This window comes from Labrus bergylta, chromosome 22 (assembly GCF_963930695.1).
Source record: "Labrus bergylta chromosome 22, fLabBer1.1, whole genome shotgun sequence".
NCBI lineage: Eukaryota > Metazoa > Chordata > Actinopteri > Labriformes > Labridae > Labrus > Labrus bergylta.
This window is the reverse complement of record NC_089216.1, coordinates 2,841,530-2,863,196: the sequence shown is the minus strand read 5'-3', so window position 1 is coordinate 2,863,196 and position 21,667 is coordinate 2,841,530. Positions and strand designations below refer to the sequence as shown.

At 37.0% G+C, this 21,667-nt stretch overlaps 2 protein-coding genes across 3 annotated transcripts; both read right to left on the bottom strand.

Annotated features, from left to right (window-relative positions):
* Window positions 1–75: 75 nt before the first annotated feature.
* si:dkey-9k7.3 (circularly permutated Ras protein 1) lies at window positions 76–11,742 on the bottom strand. 2 transcript variants are annotated; one of them, XM_065950430.1, is made up of 18 exons: window positions 9,980–11,742; window positions 8,387–8,438; window positions 6,939–7,076; window positions 6,767–6,853; window positions 6,601–6,686; window positions 6,321–6,515; window positions 5,362–5,403; window positions 4,856–4,945; window positions 4,366–4,517; window positions 4,156–4,237; window positions 3,790–3,917; window positions 3,583–3,667; window positions 2,852–2,958; window positions 2,474–2,586; window positions 2,257–2,368; window positions 1,999–2,139; window positions 1,708–1,801; window positions 76–1,611 (listed from the first exon to the last, which is right to left on the bottom strand). In XM_065950430.1, exons 1-18 carry the CDS (start codon window positions 10,052–10,054, stop codon window positions 1,489–1,491), a joined length of 1,902 nt encoding a protein of 633 aa, XP_065806502.1. In that variant the 5' UTR covers window positions 10,055–11,742; the 3' UTR covers window positions 76–1,488. The 2 variants fall into 2 exon arrangements, with proteins under 2 accessions (XP_065806502.1, XP_020514337.3); XM_020658681.3 differs by having other exon boundaries at window positions 6,939–7,070.
* Window positions 11,743–11,896: 154 nt separating this feature from the next.
* Window positions 11,897–18,212, bottom strand: tkfc (triokinase/FMN cyclase). Its single transcript, XM_029282368.2, has 17 exons — window positions 18,129–18,212; window positions 17,604–17,793; window positions 17,429–17,533; window positions 17,048–17,235; window positions 16,883–16,961; window positions 16,699–16,788; window positions 16,293–16,327; window positions 15,502–15,586; window positions 15,313–15,402; window positions 15,093–15,209; window positions 14,692–14,811; window positions 14,255–14,392; window positions 14,053–14,159; window positions 13,857–13,963; window positions 12,931–12,964; window positions 12,752–12,844; window positions 11,897–12,652 (listed from the first exon to the last, which is right to left on the bottom strand). The coding sequence occupies exons 1-17, from the start codon at window positions 18,198–18,200 to the stop codon at window positions 12,500–12,502; spliced, it is 1,803 nt and encodes a 600-aa protein (XP_029138201.2). The 5' UTR covers window positions 18,201–18,212; the 3' UTR covers window positions 11,897–12,499.
* Window positions 18,213–21,667: the final 3,455 nt, after the last annotated feature.

Sequence of the window (21,667 nt, the reverse complement as noted above, 5' to 3'; positions counted from 1 at the left end):
ATTAATCACCCAAAGGGAGTTACATGCCCCAGCTAAATGAATGGGAATGATATGAATTCACAGGACAAAAGAGACTTTAAGAACGGAAATAATGTGTATTAATATTTTCAGATAATTATTTAATTATTCATGAAAATACTATAGTGATATTTATCAGATGCGATGATAGCAGCCAAAAATCAATTAATAACTTAGTATTGTTATCCATAACAAGTACATAGCTATTTAAGATTTATTGGTGTACAGACAGGTTCAGAAGTGGGTTTGTGTGTCACTGCCTTTTGTTTTTTGGTACTTAAAGTCAACACGTGCCAGGATGACATGCAGTGAACTAGTTAACTTCTAACCAAAAGACTGTCACGATAATGAGCTGTGAACTTGTTTATTCAAGGGTAACCCTAACCCCTATAACCTGAGGGCTCTGTGTCTCGCTTCACATACAGTTATTTTCTATCACTGCAATGCTGCTTAAGGCAAAATGTGACAGTATCAAGTAATGGATGGTCTCTTTTAGTTCCCGTGCGTTTAAACAAGAGCAGACTGAATCTCGTTAAAAAAAAAAATGCTTTTAGAACAAGCTTAGTCTAGAGACTGAACCCATTTTTGTATGAACAAATACAACTGAAACAAGTAGCATTGTGAATTAGTTTCACGTCTACTGTTATAAGAGGTAAAGCATTCTAGATTTAGATCATATTTAACAGTATGGAAGTCTATGCATTCATCTTTTTATCTGTCTTCACATACACCATTAGTGGTACAAAATCCACCCCCCTACTAGGTGTTCTCAGATGGAAGTAACTTTAAGTTCCAAGAATAATTGAAGTGCTATGGAGTCCTCATAAGAAAATGTTTGTTGGTACACCACAAAATTAAAATACCACAAATGCAGAAAAAAATGTACATAAGAAAGAATTGATTCGATATAAAATGAAACAGTTTTGATCTTGGTGTCAGTTCATTTTAATCATACAGTTAAAAAAAAGAACTCCGACAAAATTGTGGTTGGTCCAATTTTGATAAGTTAAAGGCAGGGTTGGTCATTTAAAAAACTAGCATGATTTTGAAAGTTGCATTCCCTCAGTGCTCTGTCTGCACCCACCCCATCCTCTCTGTGCTCCCTCAAAAGCCACGCCCCCTCACTTACCTGTATGCACAAGCGCCGTTGGTCCAGAAGCGGACCTCAGCTCATGCTTTGAGTGTGGGCTTGTGCATTAATGAGGTAAAGAACGAGCAGGCAGGCGTGATTGGTTCGTCAGTTTGGTACCTCGTGGCAGACATTGGTCGAAGTTTTTACAGGCTTACAACTGATACAGATGATGGATCTTCTTTGTTCCCTTTTCAGAGCACATGAGTTATTAATTTCTGTCAGGACCTAAAGACAATTTCAACCAAAATCTTAAAAAGTGTATCTGGAGGAAAATGACCAACCCTGCCTTTAAGTTCAAAAACTACTTGACTAAGGATGGATTTATAATGTCTGAACATTCATTCCATCAGGGCCTTCTTTTTCTTCTTCATAGTGTTCTTCTGGATCTCACTTGTAACGTTGTTTGCACTGCTTGCTCTCTTCATCTGGTACATTACGTTAGCTGCTTCATCAGAAAGAGTCTGCGGGGTAAGAAAAAAATCAATGTAACAGAGAATTTATTTTTATTAATTTATTTACTCCATTTTCTAAGAACTCTAAATCAAGTAGAAGATAACCTGAGATTCTGTTGTGATGTCATCACAGATGACTGTCATGGTGTCCATCCAGTTGCTGTAGATATTCTCCTCCTGTTCGATTGGCCTCTGCTTACTATAGTACAGGAAAAGGAAGTTTATGTTCCAATGTTAAATTTATGCACAAATGCACAAACTCAAACAAAAAGACTGGGTCATGGTCCCCATAACGCGGCAAAAACTGTCTGGGTCCCCAGATCGTTATGTAAATGGGAATGTGTGTGTGAAGTAGGATCAGCAGCCAGAGGGAGTTCTGATTTCAGTGTGTCATACCTGATCTGATTGATCAAGACTTGATGTGCTTTAAGTTGCCTCTGTGCTTCCTGCACTCGGCCATCCATGGTTAGTCTGGCACAGAGTTGAGCACAATGGACACCAAGCACTGCAGTGTTGAGGTTACCAGCCTGGATCCGACTTTAAATTGAACGAGAATGTCGTCAAAATATGTGAACATGACTGAAAATCTAAATACTTTGACGTGAACTGCAACAATTTTTCTATCAATTCAGTATTCATGTTTATTGTCTTTACCTAAAAGTAGTAACCGGTCGCTGCTCTGTGATGATGCGAGTGACTTGTTGTTGATCTCTGGTCTTGAAGCTCAGCTGGACTTGGAATGGAAGAGTGCTCTTCTGTAGAAAAACTGTTATACACATCATATCTTAACAAAAAAAAAAAGTTATTTTAAACACTTCTCACATTGTGGGAAGTGGCAACATTTATTCAGATTAGACATTAAAAGTCTTACCCTCCATTAACTCTGGTTTTACAGCAAACTGAATGGTGATCTCTAGTCCCTTAGTCACATTCCCTATATCTCTCACTACTTTGTGATTGTTTTCATCCTCATATGGAAAGTACCTACAGAGGGTAGAGAGTGAATACACTTATAAATCACACTGAGCTTTTTATTTTTAGCAATACATGCAAATATAGGCAATATACATATACAAACAAAGTAAAGGGTTTTAAATATCTTGGCCCATTTTAAATAAGTATTATATGAATCTTAGTTTTACGATGTGGATTATCTTGATGTCTTTGTTCTTGTCATTGGTAGGTAGACATAAAAAAACAAATTTAAAATGTCTTGTTAGTTTTTTTCTGACTGTCAGACATGACTTACATCCCATCAGGAGCGAGTAGGGTTGCCATGACTCCTGTTACAACAACATTGTCATTCGAGGCTGACTGGATCTCAGTTGCAACAGTACCGACGCTCACCATATTCACCTGCTCAGGATATGAAACAGGGGTTTACAAAGTTAGTGTTACTAGCCATGTTTATTGATTAATACCATTTACATACAGACTTTAATGCTTCTATCACACACAATTCATATTTTTTAATACATCTCACTAGGCTATGCTGTCAATGTAGAGTAAAATACATTGATTAATGTAAGAGATGAGCAGTCTCAGAGAAGTTTGACTTAATTTCATAACTGGACTTTAGGAATCCCATCCCCCGACACCTTTCAGATGGTCACAACTTTGGACTTTATCTGACCATTTTCCCTCTGAAAAAAGTCAACTACAAATTGTTACTTGAACCTATGTTTGGCAAAAAAAATAAAACAAGCGCAACACCATAAATATTTTAAAGGAGATACTTGTTGCTATCCCCACAAAGTCTTCACTTTTTTAGAGAAGCCATGCTTTTCAATCTGCCTATAGTGTGTTTGTTAAGATATTTGTATTCTGAAAAGGTTGAACAAAAAAACAAGGTCATTTATTTTCTATAAACCAACTCGATATCCCAATGACCCTGGATAACTCACATGCATTTCAACTGCATTTAATATGGTTTTCAGTGCTACTGTAGTAATGGCCCATACAACAATATGTGAGTCTCACCCTTCCTCCAGTAGTGTCTGCAAGTCTCCCAATGTCAGCCAAGCGACAATCTGTACCTTCAAAAGTCATCACTGATATAATGACTCTTGAAGAGAAAAAAGGAGCATCTTTAACAATGTTTGACGTCTTGATTTCATACGACTTTACCTGAACATCTATCAGTCTATCTAAGCATACCACTGTGAGTACATGTATGTGCGTCCTCACCCACTACCAGCAGCCTGTAGAGACAGTTTTCTGTAAAAATATGAATGAATGGAAGAGGAGGACAGGGAGGGCGATTGCTCCATTTCACCCAGTCCAATGTTGGCTTTGCCGTCAGTACACAAAATCACCTGCAAAACAGAAAACACTCGTGGGAAAAGTTTGACTGATTATATCTAATTTGTTTTAATGGCACTAAATCTATAGTGTACAAATGTTGCCTGAAAACCTTGGTAAAAGGACTCCAAAAAGTAACCTTTTAAATTTAAAGAATAATAGATTTGTCTCAATCTTCACCCTTAACTCTTGACAGAAAAACTAATTTTCCAAAATGTAAAACAGTTGATTCCTTTTTATTCACTTACACACCTTTGATCCAGGGTATCTTGATGCCATAGCCACCGAGGCTAACACGGCAGGGCCAAGACACGTAGCCCCATTTTCGCTGAGGCTGTGTGCAGAAATGTATATTAAAACAAAGTTTGAACTTCTTAAACATAGAGGTTTTAGGGTGTAAGAAACATTCATTCTGCCATTTTTGCTCCACACAGAAAACAAGCACTCTCATTGGTCTCTTACTCCTTGACTCTCTGCATGAGTTGGTCGTAGGTCTCAGCAATACAATGCGGGATGCTATAAGCCACACTCTGTTGCCATATATGGTCGTAGTCAACCAATGCCCAATCATTGAGAGCGAGAGGAGTGCTAGTACCATCACCGTATATTACAACCTGTAAGAGAACAATGGGTTAGAAGAAGTAATAGGGTCATTGGTAACCTATAAGAGCTCTAATTGGAAAATCTTACCTATAGTCATTTTAAGATATTTTTCACAAAACAATAACTATTTACACCTGATGCATTTCACTGCGAGCATATGATCCAAATGTATATTTTAGAAAAGGAGATTAAGAAGGAAATAAAAACACCAAACACAGGGATGGATTGTTCATGAAGAAGTATTTGACTAGTCTAGTGTCTTCATATTTATAAAAACACACTTCCCTGCATGGAAGGATGGCCAAACAAATTACTTAATTTTTAAAATTCATGAAATGACTTCTCCTACATCATCGTTGAACGTGACCAGGGCCACTCTCCTGTGGGGGGACTGCTGCAGCAGGGATGTTAGAGCCCGCTGGAGGGCATCTTGCATGCTCTGCAGGGGGAAAACAGCCAGCAAGGTACAAACTTTAATACCATCTCATTAATACATTTTATCCAACTTCATTTCCCACCATAATGAGTCAATTTTGTGTGTTTTCTTGAGATTTCAACTTATTTATCTCGTTATCCTGGGATAACATCAATGGTTAACGTGTGGTTAACGACTTAATCTTAGCAAGAAAACCAGCATTGTTATTCCTAAGTGAGAGAGGACAGAGAAGGTAAAGCCAGAGCAAAAAAACCTGATTAGGATAGATATCAGGATTTTGAGAAAACACAAAAGATTTACTCTCTATCGCAGGATTATGTAGTAAATAAAATGCATGGATGTACGTTCGCTTAGGAATTTAGTAAATGTCCAAAATTTATAGAAGAATGTGTAAAAAGATGTTCCCTTCAACATCTTACCTGTAGTCTGGATATGTGTGCTGTTCCACTGCTTGTTGTAACCTATAGTGGAGCAAACGTTTTAGGAAAATAAAACAACATAAAATATGTATTTACTTAACTTTAAAGTCTTTATATGTGATTTTTCACACTTAAATATAATATAAATCAAGTATCTCCTCTGAAAATAACTCTGTGAGTCATGACTGTCTACAATGGGTGTAACACCCGAGTCCCACTGTCTGTGATGTTTTCAGAGTTTTCAGAGTCCTATCTTCAGTTTGTTCACATCGCCAGGACGGCCGGCTGACTCCTCCCCTCGTGTATAAAAGTTGTTTAATTGAGGGACTAGAGAAAAGAAGAATAACATACTGTACTCACTGCTTAACTGTGTTTCTAGATCACGCTCATTTCAGGTAAATTTACATGCAGTGTGAAGATACCAGCATAATAAAGATCGCTAGCATTAGCATGCTAACACAACAATGCAGCGCGAGTTGTTTTGGTTTCATGCTGGTGCTCAAGGGCGACATCTGCTGGATCAAAAAATCGCGTATAAAGCCTTTAAGTGGTTTTGAAAGTCCACTATTATGCATTTTCTATTGCCTGTTTTGATTAAAAAAAAATAGGTAGATCGAAGTTTTAACATTTTCTTAATCACAGAAAAAGGCTAAGACATTAACCTCGTTAATGCTGACAGCCTTTATTACTAAAAGTCCTCTTTTGGTGATTTTGTAGTTTAGCGTCCAATCAAACTGTTGCTGTTTGATAATGTTTATCTGTCCAGCTATGGTGGCTGTTACTGCTAATTAACACCTTGGATTATTGCTTATTCAAAAGCAAATTTAGCCTTTAAAACATTTACAGCTCTAAAACAAACCTCAGTGTTTGTTAACAAATACGTCTGCTTCCCTTTTTACGTCTTGTTCAAATAAAGGACTTTAGGCATGCATCCTCTGTTCATGCTTGTGTACACACACCTCTGTCGTGACACTCATGCTGCCAGAAATGTCCACGCAAAACACCACCAGTGTGTCTTCCAGGTTCTGGTAGTCATCGTCGCTCTGACTGGACAGGTAGATGTCATCACTGTGCACACCTGCGCGCTGACCGACACACGCTTTCTCACTGTTGGTTACGTTGTTGGCACGTCCACAGAACTCACACACCCAAACCTAAATGAGAGGAAAGGAAGGGCATACTTGATTTTAACGGATAATCCAAAGCACTAGATTACTGCAAAGATAAATGAGCACTTACATTCCTCTGAATAGAACTCAGACATGATAAGGCAGCACTACATTTTCCACAAATCACTGGGCTCTGGAAACACTCCAGGCCTGAGGCTGTTAAACACCAGAGAAAAATAGTTTAAAAACAACAACAACAATGAAACAGGTGTGTCTTTATGTGTGTCTATGTGAACCTTGGCTGATGTCGACCATTTTTCCAATGCTGAGAGAGATGACGTTGACGTTGGCCGTCAGCTTGCTCTCTCCTTCCTGCTTGTCGCCTGGCATTCATGACAAAGAAATTACAACATAAAATACTTCCTTGAAACGATCATGTGTGGGTGAATAGGAGAACGCAAAGCTCACCTCTGGGTGGGACAGGAGGAGGAGGAGGGAGGGAGGGAGGACCAGGTGAAGGATGAAAGGAGGGGAGAGGGGGGAGGGGCAGAGATGTAGGACGAGGTTTTCTGAGGCGACGAGGAGGCAGCGGAGGAGGAACTGGACCTAAAAAAAAAAAAAAAAAGAAATATCAATAGAATAACATGATTTTTCCAGGTTTTGACCTTTTGCTCATCCCATCACATTTTAACCACATACATACTCTCTGACATCAGATTTGTAAACTGATTAAAAAATGATTGATTTGTATCATTTCATCTCTAACGTGCTCGAGATAGCCACGATATGGGACAGTCGTCTGTGCCCTACTGCCTTTACTGAGAAACACAAACAGACACACACATGCTAAGGTACGTCTATAAATAGGCTACATCTTTTGATGTGCAATCTTTTCCGTTTAATATAAATCATGCACGTGTCGTTGTTTCAAAAGCTTGTCAGAAGTTCAAATATCAGTCAGAAGCACCTTTTTTCAATTGTTTCATAACATCATTGACAAAAGCTTCCTCTACACACTAGTCATGTCTTGTACAAACTGGTTAACGAGGATGAGAAACTAAATAAAACTGATAAAACGGTGATGAAGAAGGAACGAGACAAAATGAAAGAGAGGCGAGGTAAACAGAGAGAAGAGGTACAGGGAGCGGGGGAGGGGGAGGGGGAGGGGTTAAAACATGAATTAACTCCTAAAAACTTGAAGAACAGAGTAAAATGAAAATGTGGACGTGAGATATGGGCAGCTAGTGAAGGGTTATGCAGTAAATCCACCTGTAATACATTACTTCACATACCATCCATATATGTGACTCTTTGCAATAACTTCAGAAAGCCTGTAATTAATTATATTAACTTCTTTAATCGATTGACAGAATCGATTTTTTCTCAGGACAATTTTTCTCCAAAAATGAAGAAGATTTCTAACCATGAAAATTATAAAATAAATCACTAATTTAAAACCTTTTAAAAATTGATAACACACGTTTTAGAGAAATTTACTTATTTATTTGACTGACGTTAAGCAAAGCTTTTTAGTAGTGATTAAAAAGATGTGAGGCTCGCCCCCTCCCTACCCCCCCCACCCACACACACACACACACACACACACACACACACACACACACACCCAGACCAATGTTACCGCTTAATATGTTTTCCTGTTATTTCGCTGCAATACTCTTGAGAATTTGAGGAACAGCTGAGACAGAAAAACAACAGTGTAGTTACATTACACTTTATGAAACCTTTATATTATACATAGGAAGTCACTTTTTTTTGGTGTTGGTCCAGAGGGACTGGGCTTTTCTTAGGTTCAAGTAAAGGGGGACTCCAAGGGAAAAAACGTTGGGGAACCACTGGACTGTACAAAGTATATTGTCATAGAAATGCAAAGCTTAGAACTTGATCTTTGCACTCACCTTCTCCATCAGGCCTCCAATGACACACTACATGACTGCAGGCAAACTCCATCTGAAACAACACAAAGAACCAAAGAACTTAAATAAACAAAAAATACTTTCAGAAACGTCTGTTTGAACCTGACATGGAGTCAAACCAGCTTAAAGTAAAAAAAAAACAATCAATAAACAGAAAAGGGAGACAAGTGTGAGAAAGGATGCAGAAAACAGATGCTTCAGCAGTATGACAATGACGGGTTAGCTTCTCGGAATTGTGTGTACATTGTCACCAGGGTAACAGGAGGCTTGTTATTTTTCTAGTTAGCAGGTGGGTGAGTAAAAGCATGAACGCAGTCATTTCCTGTGTGAACAACTGTCAGGGAAAAGACAAAAACACGGTCAAACGTGGTTTACTGTGGGTAAATCAGAACATTACAGAGAAGATGTAGTGAATATATATCACTATGATTAACAAAGTTTTATGTCTTTGACAAGCTGAGATCAGCCGCTGCTCGTCTCTGCCACGTCGACTGTTTATTCCACTTATTGGCCTACTGTTCCTCTCGTCACATTCAACCTCTTTCTCTACCTGTTCGTTCTCAAATTTCTAATGTAGCACCACGGTTCCTAGAGGAAGAACATTTAATCTCACTGTCTACTTGTATACGGGTCAAGTGACAAATTAAACCTGACTTTGGCTTTATGCTAAGCTAAGCTAACCATGCCGCAGCTGTGGCTTCATAAGTTCAAGTTCAAGTTATCTTTATTAGTCAAATGCACAACATAACAGGCAAAGCAGTCATAGCTGGCAATGATTTTTTTTGTTCCAAGCTCTCCTTAACAATGCAAAAAATAAAAAAAATAAAAATAAAAATTGAATAAAAAAAATTATAAAATTTAAAAAAATTAAAATTAAAAAATTAAATAAAACTAAAAACTCAACAATAAAATTTAAATTAAATTAAATTGAATTTAAATGTAAAAATAATAATAAAAAAAAATAATAATAAAAAATAAAAAAATAAAAAAATAAAAAAATAAATGTTTACACACAGTAGTGGTATTGATATTCTCGTCTAATTGTCCTGGCGGGAAGGCAGCAGACATTGTTGCTGTCATGTGCAAACTTTACATTTGAATTATTCTGTTTCACTTCAGCGTGTAAAGCATAACTTCTTTAAATGATTTAGCATTTTCTAGTTTTTTGGAAGGCATCTCGTGAGCCACTTTGTGAACCACTGGCTTGACGGGAACATATTTCAAAAAATGCTAAAGTTCTTTGCTTAAAATAGACTTTTGCTTTTTCAAAGATACGACACACGCTATCTGTTTTTGATTTCGTGCCAACAGTCTGATTTATATCAGATATAATTCACTTACTGCCACATGGTGAATGTACTCTGAACTTTGGCACACTGCTCCATGTTTATTAGTTCTCTTACCAACCTGTTGTGTGCTGCATCAATCAGGTTTTGCAGATATTCTTCCTCCCATGACACACACACTGTTTTTATGAAACACTTTCACTCTTCATACCACACTGCCACTGTTGGGATTTCAAAGTGTATCCCTTTAAACACAAACACACACATTTAAAAACAAGAAAGGAATTACCTTCTCCGTGCTCTCTGTGTACAGCTGTGCAGCTAAAACTGAAAGTAAGTGTTCGTACCGCAGCGGGTTGCTCATCTGTGAATGTGTAGGCGTGTTCAAAGTCTGAAAAATACAAAGTGTCAGGAAGTTGTTGAAGGGTTTATCAGATATGAAGAGCAAGAGAAATGAAAGTTAAAGGAAGAAAAGAAAGTGTGTCTTCAGCTGTTTTAATCATTAACAAAGATAGATAACATAATAAAGAAACACATGTCTTAGTGTATTTAGAAAACAGAGATAATCTGACTACTGTAAAGCTTCATGCATTCATTTTACTCTATATCACACTTATGGTAAAGCACCTGATTTAAACACTGTAAAAAACCCAGTCACAAATATCTCATTACAATTAAAGTAGCAATCAGTGAGATATCTACTGACTGAAACGATAAAGGTATCTTACTATCTGATCAGACATTAAGGAAACATGTTGAAGTGCTGACTTCTCTGACAACAATGCAGCAGCCAGTATGTCCTCCTTCTAACTTTAGATTCTGCTCCTGAATGCTCTGGATTTGTTTGGACCAGAGAAGGTAGGCGCTTTTAAGACACCCCCCCCCCACACCTGTTTTGGACGCCCCTCGGTTTGTCAGATATGAGAGCAGTTATCAGGTCAAACCAACAGGAAGCGAACCAGAAGTGGTTCAGATAGAAGTGATTGTACCCGACCTAAAAAGCCTCTGCATATTTCTAATAAGCTCCACGGGCAGAAACGTGCTCAAACTAGGATCAATATTGGAGATGCTTTTGAAAAATGGAGAGAGGTTAGAACACAGAAAGGTTTACAGACCCATGCAGAGCTGGATAAACACTGAAGCTTCAGAGTCCACCACATGGTGACCTGAGTGAGCATCCACTCTAGAGAGGGGGGGGGGGGGGGGGGAGTCAGCTCTCTATGATGTTTAGAATTTGGACTGCAGTACCAATTTTAACCACTAGGTGACAGTTATATAGTGTTCCTTTAAAATAAGCCACTCGCACCTGACAAGCCCTGATAAACATCTTCTTTGAAGATATAAAAAGCAGAAACAAGGCCTATATTTTGGCTTGTAATAAGTCAAAATATCTGCCAATGCAACAAGAAAATTATACTTGTTGAGTGTCTTAAAATAAGACTATTTAGATATCGAGATCTCATTTACAATACACTCAAGTTCAACTTTCTTGCTGCATTGGCAGATATTTTCAGGCCTTTTTATTTTCATTTGGACTTGCCTGTTGAATGCGACATGTAAAACATTTCCATGAGAGATTATTTACAAGAAATGAATCGTGCATCTGCAGGCAGGGTGACCACAATGTAGCCGGCTCGCCCCCGCTCTCGCTGTGAGGTCACGGGTCAACTCTGCCCCCACAAGAGTATTTTTAGAAAACACAGAAAAACATTAAGATTTGTATTTGGACTTTTTTGTTGAATGTGGCTTTTATTGAGTGTAATGAGATATCGATAACTACAAATGAGACACAAACATCTGCTAAGATTGTAGTTCTTGCAGCCTTAAAGTGACAGTGTCGCACAAAAGCCGCCACAAAGTATTCTTAACTGGTTATGAAACGGGCTAAATTTAATACTGATGAGACGAGGCGACCAACAAAACCAAACCAGAGCTACAACTAGAAGACTGACTTTTTCAGTTTTAACCCTTTACTGTTTCAGTTCTCTCGACTCTTGGGAGTACTACTTTAACTTGAAACGTCACTTGAAAGACGCAAGTTAAAACCAAACATCTGCTCCTGATGTTAAATGTAAAGATCTTCACGCTACAAAATATGAGTTCAGTCTATTTTCCATTTGAAACATGTTTGAAATGAGTGTCCAAAATCATAACTTGTGACAGTCTAGTTTGAAGGATCTACAAAAGTGTCTTAATAAACATGAAGTGCAAAAATGATCTTTTATTGTGTTACTACTTACAAGGAATGTTATGTTCACGATTAAACAACATTGTCAATCATTATTCTTTAAATGAATAAGTTATTTAGTCTTGCAACACTTTAATTGTCTTCACAATATTTCATTGGTTTGACCACTTACTCTATCCACTATATTTATTTCATCACTGCTAACAGTTTTCCAAAATGTAATTTACCGTAAGATTCGGTGTACATGTCACACTTTTAACACCTTGTTCTTCATCTCAAAAGTGGGCTGTGTCCTTTATACCAGTGCGACCGATAAACCAGTATGAAATGCTGAGACCTGAGCTCAGCAAGTACAGCCGCCACCAACAAAAAATGAAGGAAGACAGTTAAAACCTTTTTCACTTCTGGATGGAGATGTCTTTTATACTGATGCAATTTATATTCTGGATTTTACGGTGAGTTTTAAAACAACCTTTCTGCTCTTGTGCTTTATAATAAGTTTGAAAATGATCTTGCTAAATCTTGAAGTATTTTGTAAAATCAGTCTAAAATCTGAGCCATAATGGTGTTGTGACAGAGTTTGATGACTGTAATATTCAGATACTGTTTGTTGCACTATTTCTATCCCTTCAGTGACTCCAGCACTGCTTTCAAGATGGCGGCGACAGCCACAGCGCCGGGGTCGGGCAGGGTGACCCGCTCAGCAGCGATGTAGCTGGCTCGCCCCGCCCTCGCTGTCAGGTCACGGGTGGACTCTGCCCCTGAGGACGCTTTCTAAAAGAAAAGAGGGGAAAAGAAAATTCAAATTCAAATCAGGAATGGAGCAAACAACAAGCGGTGACAAGTCGTAAAAAGAAAATTATATTAACGTACTTCCACCGCATTCTGTAGTACAGCCATCTCGCCACCAGGGGGAGCTTTGGTCAGCTTCATCAGCTCGTCCACAGCAGGACACAAAGCGTCCAACTAGACAGAAAACAGAAAACATTAATCAGGATGTACTTTTAAAAAGCAGAGGCGATAAATTAAAAATCAGCAGAAAATGTTCTCACCATTGTTCTGTCTCCAGCGTCGGCTCCTCCGTATCTGAAACACAGATCACATCAAAGATTCGATTCATATCAACCCACGTAACCAGATCTGCTTCTCTTTGACCTTTGAGGTGTTTGTCAGCTTCCTGTTGTTGCTGCTTGTATTGAGCTTGTTTCTAGACCTGCAGTTCTGTCTGTTCAGCCTGCGTCTTTGTGAACTGGTTGGTAGAAGTGACAGACAGAACCCGTGTTTGTTACAATAAAGGAACTTTGTAGTGGTTTCCTGCAATTTAACTACGACTATTTCTTCTGTTATGTGGTTAGTAACTGAGCTTAGAAGACCTTTTATTTTCTAGCTAGTGTGTTCTGGTTTTATTACTTTCACCTTGGAGACCCTTTATTTTGAAATTTGAGTAATCTTATTTTGTTTATTATATTCTTTTAGAAACTAAATATTATTCACAGTTACCACAATGAGGTGTTGCCTCCTGCAATGTCTTGGTTATGTATTTATTGACTTATTTATTGCTGTTGTCCTGAAACCGAGCTTTTCATCTTGGCCCTCGTGGGTGTCATTGCCCAAAGAGACCACAAGAGGGTGTCAGCGTGCCGGCGATCGTCTTTGTCAAGTACTGATTTGTTTGGTGTCTCTGATAACTCTATCTGTTGCTTGTTTGTAAATGTTTGCATGGTCCGGGTGGACTGTGGAACTGAATTGCCCTCTGGGATAAATAACATCTTCTAAGTCTACGTCTAAGTTACTCTCTTTGTTCTCCTAGAGATGCAAAAACTTGTCACAAACTATTTTAATGAATACATTTTCCAGCTTTTCAAAAAACAAAACAAAAAACTGTAACAGTTCTAACAACACTGATGCTTACTAGCTTAATGAATATAAACATAAAGGCATTTATAAAAAAAATACAGATGGTAACACAGCAACACACCTCCTCATGGCCTGTGTCCCAGCATGCATTGCATTAGCCCAGGCTGCGGCGTTGCTCCGCCCCTCGGTCACATGACCAGCTGCTGCAGTCAGGAACAGACTGTACAACTGAAAGACACATGGAGGTAAATGTGAGAGTTAATATTGTTTAAACTGTCAATTCACAGCTGATTTCAAAATACTGATGTGAAACATACCGCTCCTGAAGACCCGCCCATCTTCTCCTGCACCAGTCCAGCCAGGACAGATAACAGTTGTCCCGGGCAACCAGGGACCACATGATCCCGGAGCCACTCCTGAATGGCTGGCCAAAGCATTTTTCACAAATTCACACGTCTGATCAGAAAAAATGCTTCTTCATTCCTGTGCATGTTTTTCATGCTGCCCAGTGTCTCGTACCTTTAGCGGCTTGTGCGTGAGTGTTTCCACAGTCGCCGTCTCCAGCAGCTCGGTCCAGGGAGTTCAGCTCCTCCTGCTTTCCCAAGAGTGCAGCGCAAACCCGCTCCAGCACTTTACGCATCACAGGACTCAGCGGCCCTGCAAGAAGTAAAAACATACTTTTAATATGAATTGTATAAGTCATTAATAAGTATAACCTGACATTTCCCTCATGAAAAGAAAATGTAATTGTAAAAATAACAACTAATTTAGCTGCAGTTCCTTTGTTGGCCACAAGATGGCGGTAACTTTAAACAAATTCATAAAAATTGGACATTTATTTATTTAAATCCTGACTAATGACCTTATGTCGCTGAACCACTAACAAGTTGTGCCACACAAATTCTCCATATAACCCAAAGAATTACAAATATGACTAAGTAAGCCTGGAAACTAACCTTCAGAATAAGTGCCGTCCTGTGGTCGTGTGCTCATGGCTTGAGATTCAATCATGTAGCTGCGTCCGCTAACACTCACACTGCTCAGGTTCGGCCAGGCCGAGGCGGCGGTCTTAGCATCTATTCAGGGCAGAGGATGTTAGAAATGTGTGTGTGTTTGTTCCTGCTTTTCTATCTTTGTGAGGACAGGTGTTTTAAGCATTGTAAGGTAAGTGAGGACACTTTTTGTTCTCAATTTTCAAAAAGCTGTGAAGCACCATGCCTTTGATTTTAGTTCTAAATTAGTTTTAGATTTGTCTTTTAAAGGAAAAGTTCAACATTTTGTGAAGTATTTTTAAACATAGGTCTAGCGTGTACCTTTATCTAAAGCGACAGATTTTTTTTTTTATAGTTTTGCTCACCAAACAATCTCAGTGTTTCCTGATTGGCCTTCATCAGTGTCAGTGACACGCCCGCCATCTCCAGTGATGTCATGAACGACCCTGACATCACCCTGGCAACAACTACACCACGACTCTCTGAAAACCAAAGAAAATCTTCATTAGAGGCCCCATCTTTAAAGGAGATTTGGATTCACTGAATAGACCTTGATGAAGAAAACACCAACGGGTACCAGATTACCCAGACAGATGATGGTCGCCCTGGTAACCACGGCCATCTCCAGACAAGACAGCGCTCCGAGGTTGTTCATGCACACCACAACACTGTCTCCTGTAAGCGAGACGAAAGACCGAGTTTGAAAACAAAATATTTGCGTTAAACTCAATAAATGTTATAAATGGAGACATGATACTTTATACTTAGAGGAACCTGAGTTAACGGACAGATGTGATTGGCTGTCAGGGTTGGTAATGTGGTCTATCATCGTCTTTACAATCTCATCTGCTGAAGCCACCTGATGAATATTAGAAATCAACATTAAAAACACAGGAAGAATGTGCGACTTTTTGATCCAGTAGATGTCGCCCCTGAGCTCCAGCGTGAAACCAAAACAAACTACTGTTAGGCCACGCCCCCTCCATACTGAAGCCTCCGCTCTCCTCCAGAGACACACCTCCAACCCCCTCTCCACTAGCGTTCACACGAAGGAGTTATCAATAAGAACGCACCATGATTAAGCGCAAATGGCGGACAAAATCGTCCTTTGCTCGAGCTGCATTGTTGTGTTAGCATGCTAATGTCAGCGCTCTTTAGTTAGCTCGTAGCTTCACATTGTTGTGTTAGCATGCTAATGTTAGCGCTCTTTAGTTAGCTCGTAGCTTCACATTTCATGTAAACTGACACAGAATGAGCGTGATCTAAAAACTCTTACTAACATCCAAATAATCAGTGAGTATGTTCTTCTTCTTCTCTCTAGTTCTTGACTAAAACAGCTTTTATACACAAGGGGAGGAGCTGGCTGTCCCGTCCATGTAAACACGGCTCTGACAACAACACAGCCAGCGGGACTCGAGCTTCTCCCTCATTGTAGACAGTCAGGACTCAGAGACACATTTACACAGGATACACTGGATTTCTGCTGTATTTATATTGTGTTAAACGTCGCACATTCTTCGTTTAAATAGTAGCTATAGGCCGGTAATGGCTTGAATCTGAATCACCTGTGATCTTTTGATCCCGGGTTCACCATGGATTCCTAAAGAAGATAAAAAATGACCTGTAAAACAAAACACTTAGAAATGCCACAATTCCCTCCTACTGTTCGTCTATTCTAGGGCAAATGTCCCTCCATCTTGCTTAAATATTATTTGATAAAAGACGGTTTGTCACTATTTGGGTTTCCATATATAGCCGGAAAAGTGCCATACCTTCCTCCTGATCTTTAATTTAAAAAAAGAGGTCTACATCACATTTAAACCTAATCTTTGTAAATAACAATTTTCAAAAATCAATGGAAGTTTCACACCTACACTTCCTCAGTCTGTCCTGACTTGCTGTCTCTCTCTCTCTACTTTTATTGTACAATTACACCGTTACTTTTTCTTCCACGTCTTCATCATTCCTCACCCAGTCCGAGCTCCATCTCTCCGGGCGGCAGCTCGAAAGAAGGCAGGCAGCCCGGGACGCTGCAGGGAGACAGACTCACGCCCAGTGTACCTGCGATCAACACACCAACACACTGTTTAATGAAAAGTATAGCAGCAGCTTTACCAAACTTTAAGTGAGTAGAAAAAAAACGAGAATGACTCACCAATCCCCTTCAAAACCTCCGTCACCTTGGAAACGACCTGCTCCAATGAGAAGCCTTCTTCTGCTAAGGCCCCCGCGAGCTGGCAGAAGGTGGGAACAGGTTTTTCTTATATACAATCAAAACACACACATGATGGGGAGTGTAAGGATCTGTGTTGCTCTTTACTTTGTGTATGAAGATGGTGCCACACAGGCCCCGCCTCCCGGCTTTACTGGGCTGGTTGAAGGCGCAGTCGTCTGCGACTATCACCATGTCGACGTTGACGCCGTGGTTGCGGGCCTGCTCCGCGGCCAATCCAAAGTTGAGGCGATCGCCGGTGTAGTTCTTCACAATGAGGAGGACACCCGAGGCTCCTGTAGTATTTTTATATCATTCATTTCTTATAAATTCTAATTATAGTTTAACTTATTGCATTTTTTCCCGTTCAAGCAGGTTTTTTTTGCAATTAAATTGAATTTGCACGACATGGAATCCTGATTTTCTTTAATAAATACATATGTAAAAGAAGGAAACATTAATTATGATAAAACCCTGAGTGTTCACTACCTGCATTGTGCAAGGAGAGAATAGCAGCCAGGATGCTAGCAGGGGGAGGAGATGCAAAAACTCCACCTGCTACAGCTGCAGACAGCATTCCTGCTCCTACATAACCTGGAAACACACAGAAACATGTTAGATCTAATCTCATCTTTTCCACATTATAAAAGCATGCAAGTCTCACCCCTGTGTGCCGGCTCGTGTCCTGACCCCCCTCCGGACAGCAGGGCCACTTTGCCCCTCAGGTTGTCCAGGTCAGAGCGGAGCACGACCCTGTGGCCCTTCAGCAGAGAGAGGCCCCCGCTGGCCCTCACCAGGCCGACGAGAGCCTCGTCCACACAGCCGTCTGCAGAGTTTATCAACTTCTTTTTGGGCTTGAGGGAGTGAAATAAAGAGTAAAACCCACACAATAGTTATGAAGCTCACAAAATGTAGGTGACAGTCAGAGGCTCTGCTTGAAAACAGGCAAACTGCTTGGGGCCCCTTTAATCTGCAACACACACAACATTAAACTACATTCGTGCAGCCCTTCCTCCCTCATGTTATCTTACAATGGACTCTGATCCTCTAGAGGAGAAAGTGTGCAAAGCCATGCAGAGAAAACACTTCTTTCAGCCTGCATGTCAGCACACAAACACAACCAGAGGGACTCCCTCCTCTGAGCATCTACTCAATCAGGTCTGATTAAATCTGGAGAATCGAAGTTTACCTCCATTTGGACTTTCTCTTTGCTCTTTTCACTTCCGACAGCAGGTTGAAGCAGGATTTTAAAAAGCTGCATTTCGCAGGATAAAAGCTAGTTGTGATGCGATTAGGCCTTCAAAATAAAAGCTTTTTATTTATTTTTATTTTATGTAAATGCAACAGCCAAATCAGCCGTCTAAGATAGTCACAAAAACAATAACATGATTTATTTGTATTACTTAAAAATGTAACAAAACTAGACCTTAAATATATCATAATAAGTTAGATGTTTTTATATTTTGAAATATTGAGAGGAAGTCTTGTGAGGTATTTCAGAGTAACAAACTGAAGCTTGATTCACTCCATAAAGGACAGTCACGCCCACTTTTTGTTTCCGGTTAATCGATTAATTTGACCTGGCTTTGGATAATTAATTAGATGAGAGGTCAGTGACACAGTTTGTTTGTGACTGGCTGTTTATGTTCCACACTTTGACCTTTACAGTGTTGTTTATTGAGAATAAGTACTTACTATTTCTCTTTATTAAGAAAATAATAAGACAAAACATTTTTTTTATTTTTTATGACCAACATTTTTATTGTTTTCAATTTTTTTACAACAGTACAATACCAGACAACAAATGATATAGAACCATACCCAACAAGGGTAACACTATCAATGCAAGACAAAAAAAAAAACAGACCTGACAAACAAAAATTATAATTAAGTTAAATTAAATACAGGAATAAAGCAGGACGAATAAAATATATGTAAATAAAAAAAACATTAAAAAAAAATTAATTCATGACAAAACATTTTTTATAAAAAGAAAAATCACCTTAGAGTATGTGGGATGAAATAAAATATAGTTTTCATATTTCTTTTGTGATTTTTAGTGCACTTCGAGATTAAGGTTGAAATGTCAAGAAATAAATAGAAATGTCGACAACAAAGTTATAATGCAGAGGAAAAAAGTTAAAATTTTGAGAAAAAAAGTAGAAATGTCAACAATAAAATTGAAATGTAGAGAGAAAAAATAGAAACGTCCAGAAAAAAAATTAAAATTGTTGAGAACAGAAATTGAAATGTTCAGAATAAAACGTTGAAATGTCAGGGGCGTGCTGGTGGTGCAGTGGTTAGGGCGCGCGCCCCATGTATTGAGGCTGTCGTCTCGAGCGGGCCCGGGTTCACTCCCACCCGTGGCCTCTTTCTGCATGTCGTTCCCCACTCTCTCTCCCTGATTTTCGACTCTATCCACTGTCCTATCTCTGCATTAAAGACACAAAAGCCCAAAAATAAATCTTAAAAAAACAAAAAACATCGAAATGTCAACAATAAAGTTCAAATGTAGAGAGAAAAAATAGAAACGTCCAGAAAATAATTGTTGAGAGTAGAAATTGAAATGTTCAGAAAAAAAGCAGAAATGTCGACAACAAAATTTAAATGTAATGAGAAAAAATAGAAACATCCAGAAAAAAATCTAAATTGTTGAGAATAGAAATTGAAATGTTCAGAAAAACAAAAGTTTAAATGTCGACAATAAAATTGGAATACAATCTCCAGAATACAGACGAAATTTATTCTCAACATTTAAAGTTTTTCCTCAACTTTCTGACTTTATTCTCTAAATTCTATTTACATTTTATTCTCTTAATTGTATTTGCATTTTATTCTCTTAATTGTATTTACATTTTATTCTCTAAATTGTATTTACATTTGATTCTCTTAATTGTATTTACATTTTATTTTCTAAAATTGTATTTACATTTTATTCTCTTAATTGTATTTAAATTTGATTCTCTTAATTGTATTTAAATGTTATGCTCTTAATTGTATTTACATTTTATTCTCTTAATTGTATTTACATTTTATTCTCTTAATTGTATTTAAATTTTATTCTCTTAATTGTGTTTACATTTTATTCTCTTAATTGTATTTACATTTTATTCTCTAAATTGTATTTACATTTTATTCTCTTAATTGTATTTACATTTTATTCTCTTAATTGTATTTACATTTTATTTTCTAAAATTTTATTTACATTTTATTCTCTTAATTGTATTTAAATTTTATTCTCTTAATTGTATTTAAATGTTATGCTCTTAATTGTATTTACATTTTATTCTCTTAATTGCGTTTACATTTTATTCTCTTAATTGTGTTTACATTTTATTCTCTTAATTGTATTTAAATGTTATTCTCTTAATTGTGTTTAAATTTTATTCTCTTAATTGTGTTTACATTTTATTCTCTTAATTGTGTTTACATTGTATTTTCTTAATTGTGTTTACATTTTATTCTCTTAATTGTGTTTAAATGTTATTCTCTTAATTGTGTTTACATTTTATTCTCTTAATTGTGTTTACATTTTATTCTCTTAATTGTATTTACATTTTATTCTCTTAATTGTATTTACATTTTATTCTCTAAATTGTATTTACATTTTATTCTCTTAATTGTATTTACATTTTATTTTCTAAAATTGTATTTACATTTTATTCTCTTAATTGTATTTAAATTTGATTCTCTTAATTGTATTTAAATGTTATGCTCTTAATTGTATTTACATTTTATTCTCTTAATTGTATTTACATTTTATTCTCTTAATTGTATTTAAATTTTATTCTCTTAATTGTGTTTACATTTTATTCTCTTAATTGTATTTACATTTTATTCTCTAAATTGTATTTACATTTTATTCTCTTAATTGTATTTACATTTTATTCTCTTAATTGTATTTACATTTTATTTTCTAAAATTTTATTTACATTTTATTCTCTTAATTGTATTTAAATTTTATTCTCTTAATTGTATTTAAATGTTATGCTCTTAATTGTATTTACATTTTATTCTCTTAATTGCGTTTACATTTTATTCTCTTAATTGTGTTTACATTTTATTCTCTTAATTGTATTTAAATGTTATTCTCTTAATTGTGTTTAAATTTTATTCTCTTAATTGTGTTTACATTTTATTCTCTTAATTGTGTTTACATTGTATTTTCTTAATTGTGTTTACATTTTATTCTCTTAATTGTGTTTAAATGTTATTCTCTTAATTGTGTTTACATTTTATTCTCTTAATTGTGTTTACATTTTATTCTCTTAATTGTATTTACATTTTATTCTCTTAATTGTGTTTACATTTTATTCTCTTAATTGTATTTACATTTTATTCTCTTAATTGTGTTTACATTTTATTCTCTTAATTGTATTTACATTTTATTCTCTTACTTTTGTTTACATTTTATTCTCTTAATTGCATTTAAATTTTATTCTCTTAATTTTGTTTACATTTTATTCTCTTAATTGTGTTTACATTTTATTCTCTTAATTGTGTTTACATTTTATTCTCTTAATTGTATTTAAATTGTATTCTCTTAATTGCGTTTACATTTTATTCTCTTAATTGTATTTACATTTTATTCTCTTAATTGTATTTAAATGTTATGCTCTTAATTGTGTTTACATTTTATTCTCTTAATTGTGTTTACATTTTATTCTCTTAATTGTATTTACATTTTATTCTCTTAATTGTATTTAAATTGTATTCTCTTAATTGTGT

What these genes read in the sequence shown, in the direction of transcription:
- tkfc (XM_029282368.2), bottom strand. Translation starts at nt 18,200, where the DNA reads ATGCAGCTTTTTAAAATCCTGCTTCAACCTGCTGTCGGAAGTGAAAAG. An exon ending in GGAGGTTTTGAAGGGGATTG is followed by an intron (nt 16,789 to 16,882) that starts GTGAGTCATTCT and finishes TGTTGATCGCAG; the next exon opens with GTACACTGGGCGTGAGTCTG. An exon ending in TCACGCACAAGCCGCTAAAG is followed by an intron (nt 14,160 to 14,254) that starts GTACGAGACACT and finishes TGCTTTGGCCAG; the next exon opens with CCATTCAGGAGTGGCTCCGG.
- si:dkey-9k7.3 (XM_065950430.1), bottom strand. Translation starts at nt 10,054, where the DNA reads ATGAGCAACCCGCTGCGGTACGAACACTTACTTTCAGTTTTAGCTGCA. An exon ending in CTCATGCAGAGAGTCAAGGA is followed by an intron (nt 4,238 to 4,365) that starts GTAAGAGACCAA and finishes TTCTGCACACAG; the next exon opens with CCTCAGCGAAAATGGGGCTA. An exon ending in ACATCACAACAGAATCTCAG is followed by an intron (nt 1,612 to 1,707) that starts GTTATCTTCTAC and finishes CTTACCCCGCAG; the next exon opens with ACTCTTTCTGATGAAGCAGC.